At 60.5% G+C, this 10,591-nt stretch overlaps 3 protein-coding genes across 4 annotated transcripts in view; 1 reads left to right on the forward strand and 2 right to left on the reverse strand.

Annotated features, from left to right (window-relative positions):
- Positions 1-14: 14 nt before the first annotated feature.
- MINDY1 (MINDY lysine 48 deubiquitinase 1) lies at positions 15-4,085 on the reverse strand (the record flags this gene model as incomplete). The annotated part of the gene is made up of 7 exons (XM_027703555.1): positions 4,060-4,085; positions 1,933-2,561; positions 1,773-1,830; positions 1,124-1,188; positions 831-989; positions 271-373; positions 15-181 (listed from the first exon to the last, which is right to left on the reverse strand). Coding segments are annotated over exons 2-7 (1,080 nt in total), but the record flags the coding sequence as incomplete, so codon positions are not given.
- Positions 4,086-4,692: 607 nt separating this feature from the next.
- On the forward strand, positions 4,693-8,711 carry PRUNE1 (prune exopolyphosphatase 1). Of its 2 annotated transcripts, XM_027703554.1 has the most exons (10): positions 4,693-4,819; positions 4,850-4,904; positions 4,945-5,074; positions 6,525-6,629; positions 6,711-6,916; positions 7,092-7,276; positions 7,350-7,508; positions 7,609-7,703; positions 7,794-7,952; positions 8,030-8,711. In XM_027703554.1, the coding sequence occupies exons 3-10, from the start codon at positions 5,036-5,038 to the stop codon at positions 8,348-8,350; spliced, it is 1,269 nt and encodes a 422-aa protein (XP_027559355.1). In that variant the 5' UTR covers positions 4,693-4,819; positions 4,850-4,904; positions 4,945-5,035; the 3' UTR covers positions 8,351-8,711. The 2 variants fall into 2 exon arrangements, with proteins under 2 accessions (XP_027559355.1, XP_027559353.1); XM_027703552.1 differs by having other exon boundaries at positions 4,693-4,904.
- Positions 8,712-8,905: 194 nt separating this feature from the next.
- Positions 8,906-10,591, reverse strand: part of CDC42SE1 (CDC42 small effector 1) — a 4,573-nt gene continuing 2,887 nt past the window's right edge. Inside the window, exons 4-5 of the mRNA XM_027703556.1 lie at positions 9,950-10,024; positions 8,906-9,833 (exon numbers count right to left, since the gene is read on the reverse strand). Of these exons, the coding sequence (XP_027559357.1) occupies positions 9,953-10,024 (72 nt within the window). The 3' untranslated portion in view covers positions 8,906-9,833; positions 9,950-9,952. The remainder of the gene's footprint in view (positions 9,834-9,949; positions 10,025-10,591) is intronic.

Raw genomic sequence — 10,591 nt, forward strand, 5'->3', positions numbered from 1 at the left:
TTTGGGGAGGGGGCACAGGGGGTTGTCCAGGGGCCCACCTTGTGCTTGGTCATGGTGCTGAAGTGGTTGTTGCGGAAGAAGACGCCCAGCTCGCCCTCGGGAGCCGCGGCCGTCAGCTCGCACAGCCCGTGGTAGCTGAGCTGCGACGCCGTGGCCTCCAGGAACTGCTCGGCCACCAGCCCTGCGGGGACATCCAGGGCAGGGCAGCGGGGCTGGGGGGGTCCAGCTCTGCCCCCAGGGACCCCGGGGAGGGGCTGGAGGGGCCGTTACCTTCGCTCACCAGGCTGGAGTCGGTGGCCTGTTTGCAGGTGATGATTTTCTCCACCAGTTGGTTGTAGCTGAGCTTGCCCACGGCCTGGACCATCTCCGGGCTCTGCAGGGAGGGCAGGGAATGGGGGTGAGCTCCTGGCTTCCAACCTGTGGCAGTCCAGCTTGAAGTTTCCCCGTCACAGGGACATTCCTGATGGTTTTCCACCATCACGGAAGGGTTTGGGATGGGAGGGATCACCTGGTCCAACTTCCTCCCATTAATCGTCCATTAGCTCGGGTTTAAAGCCCCATCCAAAACATCATGGACAGGTTTGGGTCAGGACAGGACTTTCTAGGATCATCCAGAACCCCCGTGCCACGGGCAGGGACACCTTCCACAGCCCAGGTTGCTCCAAGCCCCGTCCAACCTGGCCCTGGACGCTTCCAGGGATGGGGAATCCACCTCCAGCTTGGTGGCCTTGTCCAGGATTGACCCCGAGCCCTCAGAGCAGAGGTTCTGCAGCCCTTGGATCATTTCCTTGGCCCCATGGAAGCCACCAGCTGAGGGGGGATGTCCTCACCTGGGGGTCCACCAGCCAGCCGTGGTAGAGGGGGATGTTGAGGAGGTCGAAGACGATGCACTCGGGGGTGTACTCGAAATCCGAGACCCCCGTGAACCTCACGTTGACGTCCAGCCCCGTGGAGAGCTTCGGGAGGACGGTCATGGTGTCACTGATGTTCTGGGAGGGAGGAGGAACGAGGGGGGTTTGCTCCTGAGGAGGGAACCCCCCAAGTCCTGGAGCTGACTGTGCCTCCCAAGAGGACGGGGAGGGGTCAGTGGTGGGGTTGGGTGACCTGGGGTGCTGCTCCTCACCTGCTGGAAGTTGAGCTGGAGTCCCTCCGATGTCTCCCGGGGTTGGGTGGCCAGGATACAATCCCCTGGAAGGCAGTGGGGTCACCCCTGGCACACCCCCAGCAGGGCAAGGGTGGGGGGGTCCAAGGGGAGATCCCACTCCCCCATCCCCATCCCAGGGATTGGGGCAGGAATGTGGGGGTGCCAGGGGAGCCCCCCCTGCCCCATCCCCATCCCAGTGGCAGGACAGGAGTGTGGGGTCCCAGGGGAGCCCCTGCTGCCCCATCCCAGTGGTGGTTCAGGAGTGTGGGGTCCCAGATGAGCCCCTGCTGCCCCATCCCAGTGATGGGACAGGAGTGTGGGGTCCCAGGGAGCCCCCGCTCCCCCATCCCCATCCCAGGATTGGGGCAGGAATGTGGGGGTCCCAGAGAGCCCCCAATCCCTCACCCCTTTCCCAGCATCAGGGCAGGAATGTGGGGGGCCCAGGGGAGCCCCCGCTGCCCCATCCCCATCCCAGTGGTGGTTCGGGAATGTGGGGCCCAGGAGAGCCCCTGCTGCCCCATCCCAGTGATGGGACAGGAATGTGGGGTCCCAGGGGAGCCCCCCCTGCCCCATCCCCATCCCAGTGATGGTTCAGGAGCGTGGGGGTCCCAGGGGAGCCCCCCCTCACCCAGATGTGCCATCAGCTCCTCGTCCGTGATCACCTCCTTCTGCGGGGGCAGCTTCACCTGGAACAGGGGAGGATGGATGAATCCCACCGGGATTCAGGGAGAGCCGGGGCCGAGCCCCCCCCCAGCCCCAGGTGCCCCCCCCGGGGTCCCCCCTCTTGCCTTCCAGCGGAGCAGGAGGACGTTGATGATGGCCAGGAGCGGGCAGGGCCCGTTCTCGCTCTGGGTGATGACGGGTGTTCGCTCCCCCTTCCAGCGGATCCACTTGACGCAGTAAAACTCTGCCCCGCGCGGGGCCCGGGGGGGCTCAGCCGGGCTGGGGGAGGACCCCCCGCCCTCCGGCTCCCCCCGAGGGTCCCCCCGAGGCTCCTCCTGGCAGGAGGGGGCTCTGGAGGCATCTCCCGGCTCCTCATCCCTGGAATCTCCATGGGTTGGTGCCGGGCTCTCCCGGCCCACGGCGGGGGTCCCTTCTCCGGCTGGAATTGTTTCCTCCTCCGGGAGCTGGGGGGGCCCTTCTCCGGCTGGAATTGTTTCCTCCTCCGGGAGCTGGGGGGTCCCTTTGCCGGCTGGAATTGTTTCCTCTCCCAGGAGCTGGGGGGTCCCTTCCCCAGCTGGAATTGTTTCCTCCTCCGGGAGCTGGGGGGTCCCTTCCCTGCCGGGAGAGGCCGCGAGGGTCCCTTCCTGCTCCATGGGAAACCCTCCCCTCGAGCGGGTCCGGATCAGGGTCCTGGGAACGCTCCGGGTCTGGCCGGGAACAGCCACATCCCAAATTTCAGCCTTAGAGAGAAAAAATTGGGAATTTCAGGAAAATGAAATAAATATGTGTAGTATAGATATAATAAATATGTATTGATGTAATTAATGTAATTAATGTGTTAATATAAAATATTATATGGCAAAATAATATAAATAATAATATAAATAATAAAATATATTTTATATTTTATATATTTATATGTAATATATAAATATAGATGTAATATATAAAAATAATATATTATATATAAATATTATAATATATGAAATATAGTATATGAAATATAATATATGAAATATAATATATAAAATATAATATATAAAATATACATCTAAATATAATATAATATAAATAACACATCAAATAAGTAAATAAACACATTAATACAAATGAAATATTACAGACACATAAATAAATAGTCCTGACAGATGAACACATAGAGAGGTGAGCTGATAAATAAAGAGTATTATTAATCAAATAAATGAGAGGAAAATGTTTTGACAGGTAAGCAGATGGATAAAATAAACCGGGTTAATAATTAAGTAAATAACCACGTAGACACGTTCTTTGTAAATCGCCAGAATTGAAATGAGATACAAACCAACTAAATAAAATATGAAGTGACGTAAACTATAATATAAAACAACGAAGTGACATAAAATAAAGAAAAATAAAGCGAAATGAAGTAAAATAAAATAGAATAAAATAGAATAAAATAAAACAGACTAAAATAAAATAAAGTGGAATAGAATAAAATAAAATGGAATAAAATAGACTAAAATAAAATAAAATAGAATAAAATAAAAAATAAAATAAAATAAAAAAATAAAATAAAAAAAATAAAATAAAACAGACTAAAACAAAATAAAGTAGAATAGAATAAAATAAAATGGAATAAAATAGACTAAAATAAAATAGATTAAAATAAAATGAAATAGAATACAGTAGAATAGAATAAAAAATAAAATAAAATAAAATAAAAATAAAATAAAATAAAATAAAATAAAAATAAAATAAAATAGAATGTAACCAACCCCGGGGAAGGCGCTGGGGTTGGATTTCCATGGGATGAGTTTCCCAGCCCTGCCCCGCCCGGGCTGGGGCCGGACGGACCGGCCGGGCCGGGGCCGGGGGGCTCAGGGCGGGGTCGGGGCGTGGCCGGGGGGGGCTCAGGGTGTGTCCGGAGGGTCTCGGGCTGTGTCCGGGGGTCTCGGGGCGTGTCCGGGGGTCTCGGGCTGTGGCCCCGCCTCAGTGTCCCCTTCCGGGGTCACCCCAGGACCCCCCCAACCCACCCCCCGACCCCTCCCACCCCCCCCCAGCCCCTCCCGGCGCTCGGGATCCCGCTCCCACCTTCTTTTCCTTCTTTTTACTCCTTTTGCCTTCCTTACTCCTTGGTTTTCTTCCTTTTTTTCTCCTTTATTCCTTGTTTATCCTCCTTTTCCCTTATTTTCCCTTCTTTTTTTTCCTCCTTTTTTCCTCCTTTCCCCTTGTTTTTTTTCCCCACTTTATACCTCCTTTTAAACCCTTTTTACCTTTTTCCTCTTTTATTCCTCTTTTCTCCTCCTTTATCCTTTTTTCCTTCTTTCTCTTCCTTCTTCTTTTTCTCCTGCTTTTCCTTCCGTTTCCCCTTCTCTTTTCCTCTTTAATCCTCCTTTTCGCTCCTCGTTTCCTCCTCTCTTCCTCCTTTTCCCTTTCTTTTTTTTTTTTTGCTGTTCCTTTTCTTTTATCCTTTTCCCTTTCTTTTTTTCCCCCCTCTTTTCTCTTCTTTTTTCCCTGTTTTTCCCACTTTTCCCGGCTCCACAGGGGCCTGTTTTCCACCTCCCGCCGCCCGCCCCGGCTTTTCCGCTGGGAAGGCGGATTTAGGGCGGAGGGAGGAGGAGGAGGAGGAGGAGGAAGAAGAGGATTAAAGGTGTAATTTTGGGGGTGTAAGGAACGTCGGGGGGGGACGGGAGAGTTTTGGGGCGTCCGGAAGATTTTGGGGGGGTTCCCCCTTGGGCCCCCCCCAGCCGCGGGGGATGCCGGGAAGGGACACGCCCCTTTCGTGCCACGCCCCTTCCCGGCAGCCCCCGCGGCGCGGGTGGGGGGGGGGGGGGGTGTACTGGGCTGTGGTGGGCTGGACTGGGTTATACTGGGCTGTGCTCGGCTGTACTGGGCTATAGTGGGTTGTACTGGGCTGGACTGGGCTGGGCTGGGCTGCGCTCGGCTCTACTGGGTCATTTTGGGCTGTACTGGGCTATAGTGGGTTGTACTGGGCTATAGTGCGTTATACGGGGCTGTACTGGGCTATACTGGGTTATAGTGGGTTATACCGGGCTGTACTGGGTTATAGTGGGTTATACTGGGCTGTACTGGGCTACAGCGTGTTATGCTGGGCTGTGCTCGGCTCTACTGGACTGTACTGGGCTGTAGTGGGTTACGCTGGGCTGTACTGGGCTATACAGGGCTATAGTGGGTTATACTGGGCTGTACTGGGCTATACTGGGAGGGGCCGCGCGGGCCGGCGCCGTGATGGAGCGGTTCGTGCGGGGCAACCGGGCGGCTCTGCAGGTACGGGGGGCTCGGGGGGGGGTCAGGGGGGTACGAGGGGTTTAGGGGGGCTCTGGGGGGGTCAGGGGGGCACGAGGGGTCTGGGGGTTCGGGGGGGTGGGAGTTCAGGGGTCTGGGGGTTCAGGGGGTTCGGGGGTCTGGGGGTTCAGGGGGTTCGTGGGTCGGGGGGTTCGGGGGGTTCGTGGGTCTGGGGGTTCAGGGGTCTGGCGTGTGGGGCAGTGGGGGGGTCTGGGGTGCTCAGGGCTCTGGGGGTTCAGGGGAGTGGGGTGCAGGGCAAAGTGGGAATTGGGGTGCAGGGGGTGCCGTGGGGGGCAGAGGTGCCCAGGAAAGTGGGGTGCAGGGGGTCTGCATGGCCAGGGGACTGGGGTGCAGGGGGTCTGCATGGCCAGGGGTGCAGGGGAGTGGGGTGCAGGGGGTCTGCATGGCCAGGGGTGCCAGGGCAGTGGGGTGCGGGGGGTCTTGCATGCCAAGGGGAGTGGGGTGCAGGGGGTCTGCATGGCCAGGGGGATGGGGTGCAGGGGGTCTGTATGACCAGGGGGATGGGGTGCAGGATGTCTGCATGGCCAGGGATGCAGCTGGTCTGCATGGCCAGAGGAATGGGGTGCAGGGGGTCTGCATGGCCAGGGGTGCCAGAAGTGTGGGGTGCAGAGCTCTGCATGCCCAGAGGTGTCAGGGGAGTGGGGTGCAGGGGGTGTGGGTGCCCAGAGAACCAATCCCCCCAAGGGGGGTGCACCCATCTCCCCTGGGGAGAGGGGCTGCTCCCTCCACAGCCACACCAGGGACACCCCAAACCCTTTTCCTGGCCGAGGGGCTCCCCAGCACCCCCTCCCCACCCCCTGCAGCACACGGGGCGCGGGTCCCCCCGACCTGCTGCTCCCGGGGCTTTATTTCCTGGGCTCCTACAGAAGCAATGAGTGAATCTGGGTCATGGCAGACATGAGATTGTCCCCAAAAAACAGCCCAGGGCTGGGGCGGCTCCCTGGAGTGTGACAGGCACCCGGGACGGGCGCTGGGGGGAGTGACATGTTTTTCTTGCTGCTGCAGGCGAGAAAAAAAGGGGTGAAACATCATGTTTTGGGGAGGGGGGGAACAACCAGCCCCAAACTCACCATTTCTGGGAAAAACGGGTTAAAATACTAAATGCTGCCAGGGCTGTGGGGGTGGGATGGTCCCTGTCCCCACGGTGGGCTGAGGTGGGTTTTCCTGTTCTCCCCGGAGCCCCATTTCACACACATACCCAAAAACCTGAGGGTTTAGTGCCAGAAGTGGATCCCGGGCCCGTCCAGGGTCGCCAGGAGCCCGCCTGGTGGGTGGAATCTGTGGGTGACATCGGTGATGAGTGGCTCCAGGGAGGCTGGGGTGACCCCTCGAAGGGGAAGGGAGGGGTCTGGGGGGTTTTTGGAGGATGGGGAGGCATCGCTGCCATGCCTGATGTGTCCCATCCCGGCAGGATCACATCCAGCACCACCGGGAGGTCCACGTGGTGATGGGCAACGAGGCCTGTGACCTGGACTCCACGGTCTCGGCACTGGCCCTGGCCTATTTCCTGGCCCAGGTGGGTCCCTCCCGCCGGCTCGGGGACGGGGTGGCCCGGGGGACACCTCACGGGGTTTCACCCCCTCCCCCTGCCCCGCAGAGCTCCCCGGCCCCCAGAGCCGCCTTCGTGCCGGTGCTGAACATCCCCCGCGCCGACTTCGCGCTGCGGACGGAGACGACGTTCCTGCTGCGGGATCGCGGCGTCCCGGCCGCCTCCCTCATCTTTCGGGATGAGATCGACCTGGGGGGGCTGCACCACGCCGGGCTGCTCTCCCTGACGCTGGTGGATCACCACGTCCTGCCCGGGTGAGCTGGGGGGGTGACACAGGGACACCCGCCCGGAGCCCCGCGCTTTCCTCGCTTCGCCCGGCGCGGCACGGCTCGGATTTATCCCTTTGCGGGGTGTTTTTAGGGAAGGAGAGGAATACGGGGGCTCCCGGGGCTCTGCCGGGGGGTGACCCCTCCCCGTGTCGCCCGGCAGTGCCGACGCAGCCCTGGAGGAGGCCGTGGTGGAGGTGTTGGACCACCGGCCGCTGGAGCGGGAGCGGGGCCCGCCGTGCCGGGTGACGGTGGAGCCGGTGGGCTCCTGTGCCACGCTGGTGACCGAGCGCATCGCCCAGGGCCCCCCGGGGCTGCTGGACAGAACCACGGCCGCGCTGCTGCACGGTGAGGACGGGGGGTCCGGCCCGGCCTCGGCTGAGGGGATGATGCCAACACATCCCCCCTGTGTCCCCCGCAGCCACCATCCTCCTGGACTGCATCAACCTGAGCCCGGCCGCCGGCAAGGTGACGCCGCGGGACGTGGCGTGCGTGGCCCTGCTGGAGGAGAGGTTCCCCGAGCTGCCGCCCCACGACAGCGTCTTCGGGGCCCTGCAGGCGGCCAAGTTTGACGTCTCAGGTGCGGTGACGCCCCGGGGGACCTGTGACACTCCAGGGGACTCCCCCCATGGTCTCCCCGGGCGTGCCGGGGTCTCACGCCCGCCCCGTCCCCTTCCCAGGGCTGACGACGGAGCAGATGCTGCGCAAGGACCTCAAGGTGATCTCCAACGACGAGCTGGTCGTGGCCATCAGCGGCGTCTATGTGGACCTGGAAGTGAGGCTCGGTGGGGAGGGAGCCGAGGCGGGGAGCGGCACATTTGGGGACACGGCAGTGACACCAAAGAGCCTCTTCCCTCGTCTCCAGACGTTCCTGCTCCGGCCTGGCTTGCTGCAGGACCTGGACGCCTTCTGCCAGGCCCGTGGCTACGCGGGGCTGGTGGCCATGACCGTCTCCTTCAACGAGCGCCACGAGCCCACCCGCAAGCTGGCCGTGTTCAGCCAGTGCGAGACCCTCCGCGCCACGGTGAGCTGGGAGGGGGGGCCGGGCACCCTCGGGCCTGGTTTGCCCCAAACCCTCCTGATTTTGGCGCTTCCTCATAGCTGTGCCGGGCGCTGGAGGAGGCGACGACGCCGTCCCTGCACTTGCAGCCCCTGCCCAGCCCCTGGCCCTGCGTGGGCGCCTTCGCCCAGGGCAACTCCTTGGCCTCCAGGAAGAAGGTGCTGCCCATCCTGCGGGCAGCGCTGGGCGGCGCGGGGGCCGCCGGGGGTGCCGAGGAGGAGGTGGTGCCCCCGCCCACCCCCATGAACAGCCTGGTGGAGGAGTGTCCCCTGGCCCAGGCCGTGCCCCCCCTGTGCCCCCAGGACGTCCTGGAGCGGGTCAGCCGCATCGCCACGGGGCAGCCCCCCGGCTCCCCCAAATAACCTCTGTGGCTCCGGAGGGCTGGAGGAGAAGTTGGGGGTCCCTGAGTGGGCCCTGGGGGGGTGCCCGGGCATGGGGGGGGGTTGCAGCCACCTTGGTTAGAGCTCAGCTCCTGGTCCTCGGTGTGAGTTGTGCCCCCAGCGGGCTCCCCCCGCCCCCACGGGCCCCCAGGGTGGGTTTTGGGGGCAGCAGTTGCACGCACTTAATGAGGGCACTGGGGGGGGGTTGGTTTTTAACGAGTTCTTGATGTTCTTCCCTCCCCTGGAGGGCTGTGAGGGGGCCCTGGATGCAGGGTCCGGACACGCAGCCAGCCCAGGATTGTCACCCACGTTTTCCAAGGATTAAATTTCCCTTTTTCTTCCACTTTGGGCTCTTGGCTTTTATTCTGGGCCAGGTCTGGTGCTGCCCCACTCATGGGGGCCCCCCGCCCACTCCAGGGGGTGAAGCCCCTCTTTCCCTGGGCTGCAATCCCCCCCTGCAAACATGAAGCAGGACTAGACAAGCCCAGCTCTGCCTGGAGCATCCCAGGGAAGGGGAAAGGCTCTTGTCACCCAGCACAGGCTGTTCAACCTTTAATCCTAATTAAATGGCGCTAATTAAACTATGTACACCCGCGCCTGAATTTGGGAGCCTCCTGGGGTTGGGCCCTGTCCTGCCTCTGCAGGTGACAGTCCTGGGTGGAGGGGACCCCACCACGGCCCTGCCCCGACAGAGGCTGCTCAGGTGGGTTTTGGAGCTTAAAAAAAAGAACATATCCTAAAAAAAAGGGGGGGGGTTTGGCAGTGGTGGGAATGCCGGGGGAGGCACCGGAGCGTCGGGGTTTGATCCTGGTTTGGCACCAAAGCGTTGGGGTTTGATCCTGGTTTTGCTCCAAAGCACTGGGGTTTAGTCCCTGTTCTGCACTGAAGCACCAGGGTTTGATCCCAAAGCGTTGGGGTTTGATCCTGGTTTTGCTCCAAAGCACTGGGGTTTAGTCCCCGTTCTGCACTGAAGCCCCGGGGTTTGATCCCCGTTTTACACCATACCCTGGTTTTGCACCAGAACATCTTGGGTTTGACCCCGCTTTGGCACCAGAATGTCGCGGGTTAATCCCGGTTTTGCTCCTCTGTGCCATTCCAGGAGGCACCAGAGCCACCTCTGCACCCATTCCCTGGGGAAACTGAGGCACCACCACCAGGCAGCCCTCGGGAGTGGACAGAGGGAATCCCGGGGAGGTTTGGCACGCGTGGGCTGCGCCGGGCAGCTCCTGGCACGGTCCTTTCCGGGTGGGGCAGGAGGAGGGGGCTGCTGTCCCCGCCCCCTCCCCGTGTCACCGGCCCGATGCCCCCGGGAAGGAGGGATTTTCCGGGGGGGTGACGACCAGGAGTCGGCGGGAGCTGGGCGAGGCTGGTGCTGCATAAATACCGCGGGGCTCGAGTGCTCCAGGGCGGCCTCTCGTCCGGCGGGGGGGAGGCGGTTCAAGTTCGGGCTGAAAACGCCAGGAATCTGTGAAATCCCAGAGGTCGGGTTATGGGAAGGCAGGAGAGGAGGCTTCTTTGGGTGTCACCCGGTGCTGGTGCCTCCGAGGGGGGCAGTGGGTGCTGGGGGGGCCGTGGACTCACACGCTACAACACCCGGGAGTTGCTCCACTGTCGCTCCCGGCCGCCCTTGGATCGCATCTCCTGCACAGCGCCGGTCTGCAGGGAGGGGCTGTCACACGCTGTGCCACCCTGGCACCCACCCAGGACACCCAGGACCACGCAAGGGACACCCAGCACCCACCCAGGACATCCAGCACCCACCCAGGACACCCAGAACCCAACCAGGACACCCAGTACCCCAAAAGGGACACCCACCCAGGACACCCAGCACCGTGCAAGGGACACCCACCCAGGACACCCAGCTCCCAAAAGGGACACCCAGTACCCAACCAGGACACCCAGCACTCCGAAAGGGACACTCACCACCCACCCAGGACACCCAGCTCCTGAGAGGGACACCCAGCACCCACCCAGGACACTCAGCACCCCGAAAGGGACACCCAGCTCCCGAAAGGGACACACAGCTCCTGAGAGGGACACCCAGCACCCAACCAGGACACCCAACACCCACCCAGGACACCCAGCACCCCGAAAGGAACACCCACCACCCAACTGTGAGACTCCACCACCCAACCATGAGACCCACCACCCCAAAAGCAAGACCCACCACCCAACCATGAGACCCGTCACCCCAACAGTGACACCCACCAACCACGAGACCCA

Source organism: Neopelma chrysocephalum, unplaced genomic scaffold (genome assembly GCF_003984885.1).
Source record: "Neopelma chrysocephalum unplaced genomic scaffold, ASM398488v2 Primary Assembly neopelma1_239, whole genome shotgun sequence".
Classification (NCBI taxonomy): Eukaryota; Metazoa; Chordata; class Aves; order Passeriformes; family Pipridae; genus Neopelma; species Neopelma chrysocephalum.

Bases quoted from the DNA above. Each gene is read 5' to 3' on its own strand.
- PRUNE1 (XM_027703552.1), top strand. From the start codon at position 5,036: ATGGAGCGGTTCGTGCGGGGCAACCGGGCGGCTCTGCAG. The intron at 7,509-7,608 runs GTGCGGTGACGC...TCCCCTTCCCAG, and splicing joins GGCCAAGTTTGACGTCTCAG to GGCTGACGACGGAGCAGATG. The intron at 7,953-8,029 runs GTGAGCTGGGAG...GCTTCCTCATAG, and splicing joins GCGAGACCCTCCGCGCCACG to CTGTGCCGGGCGCTGGAGGA.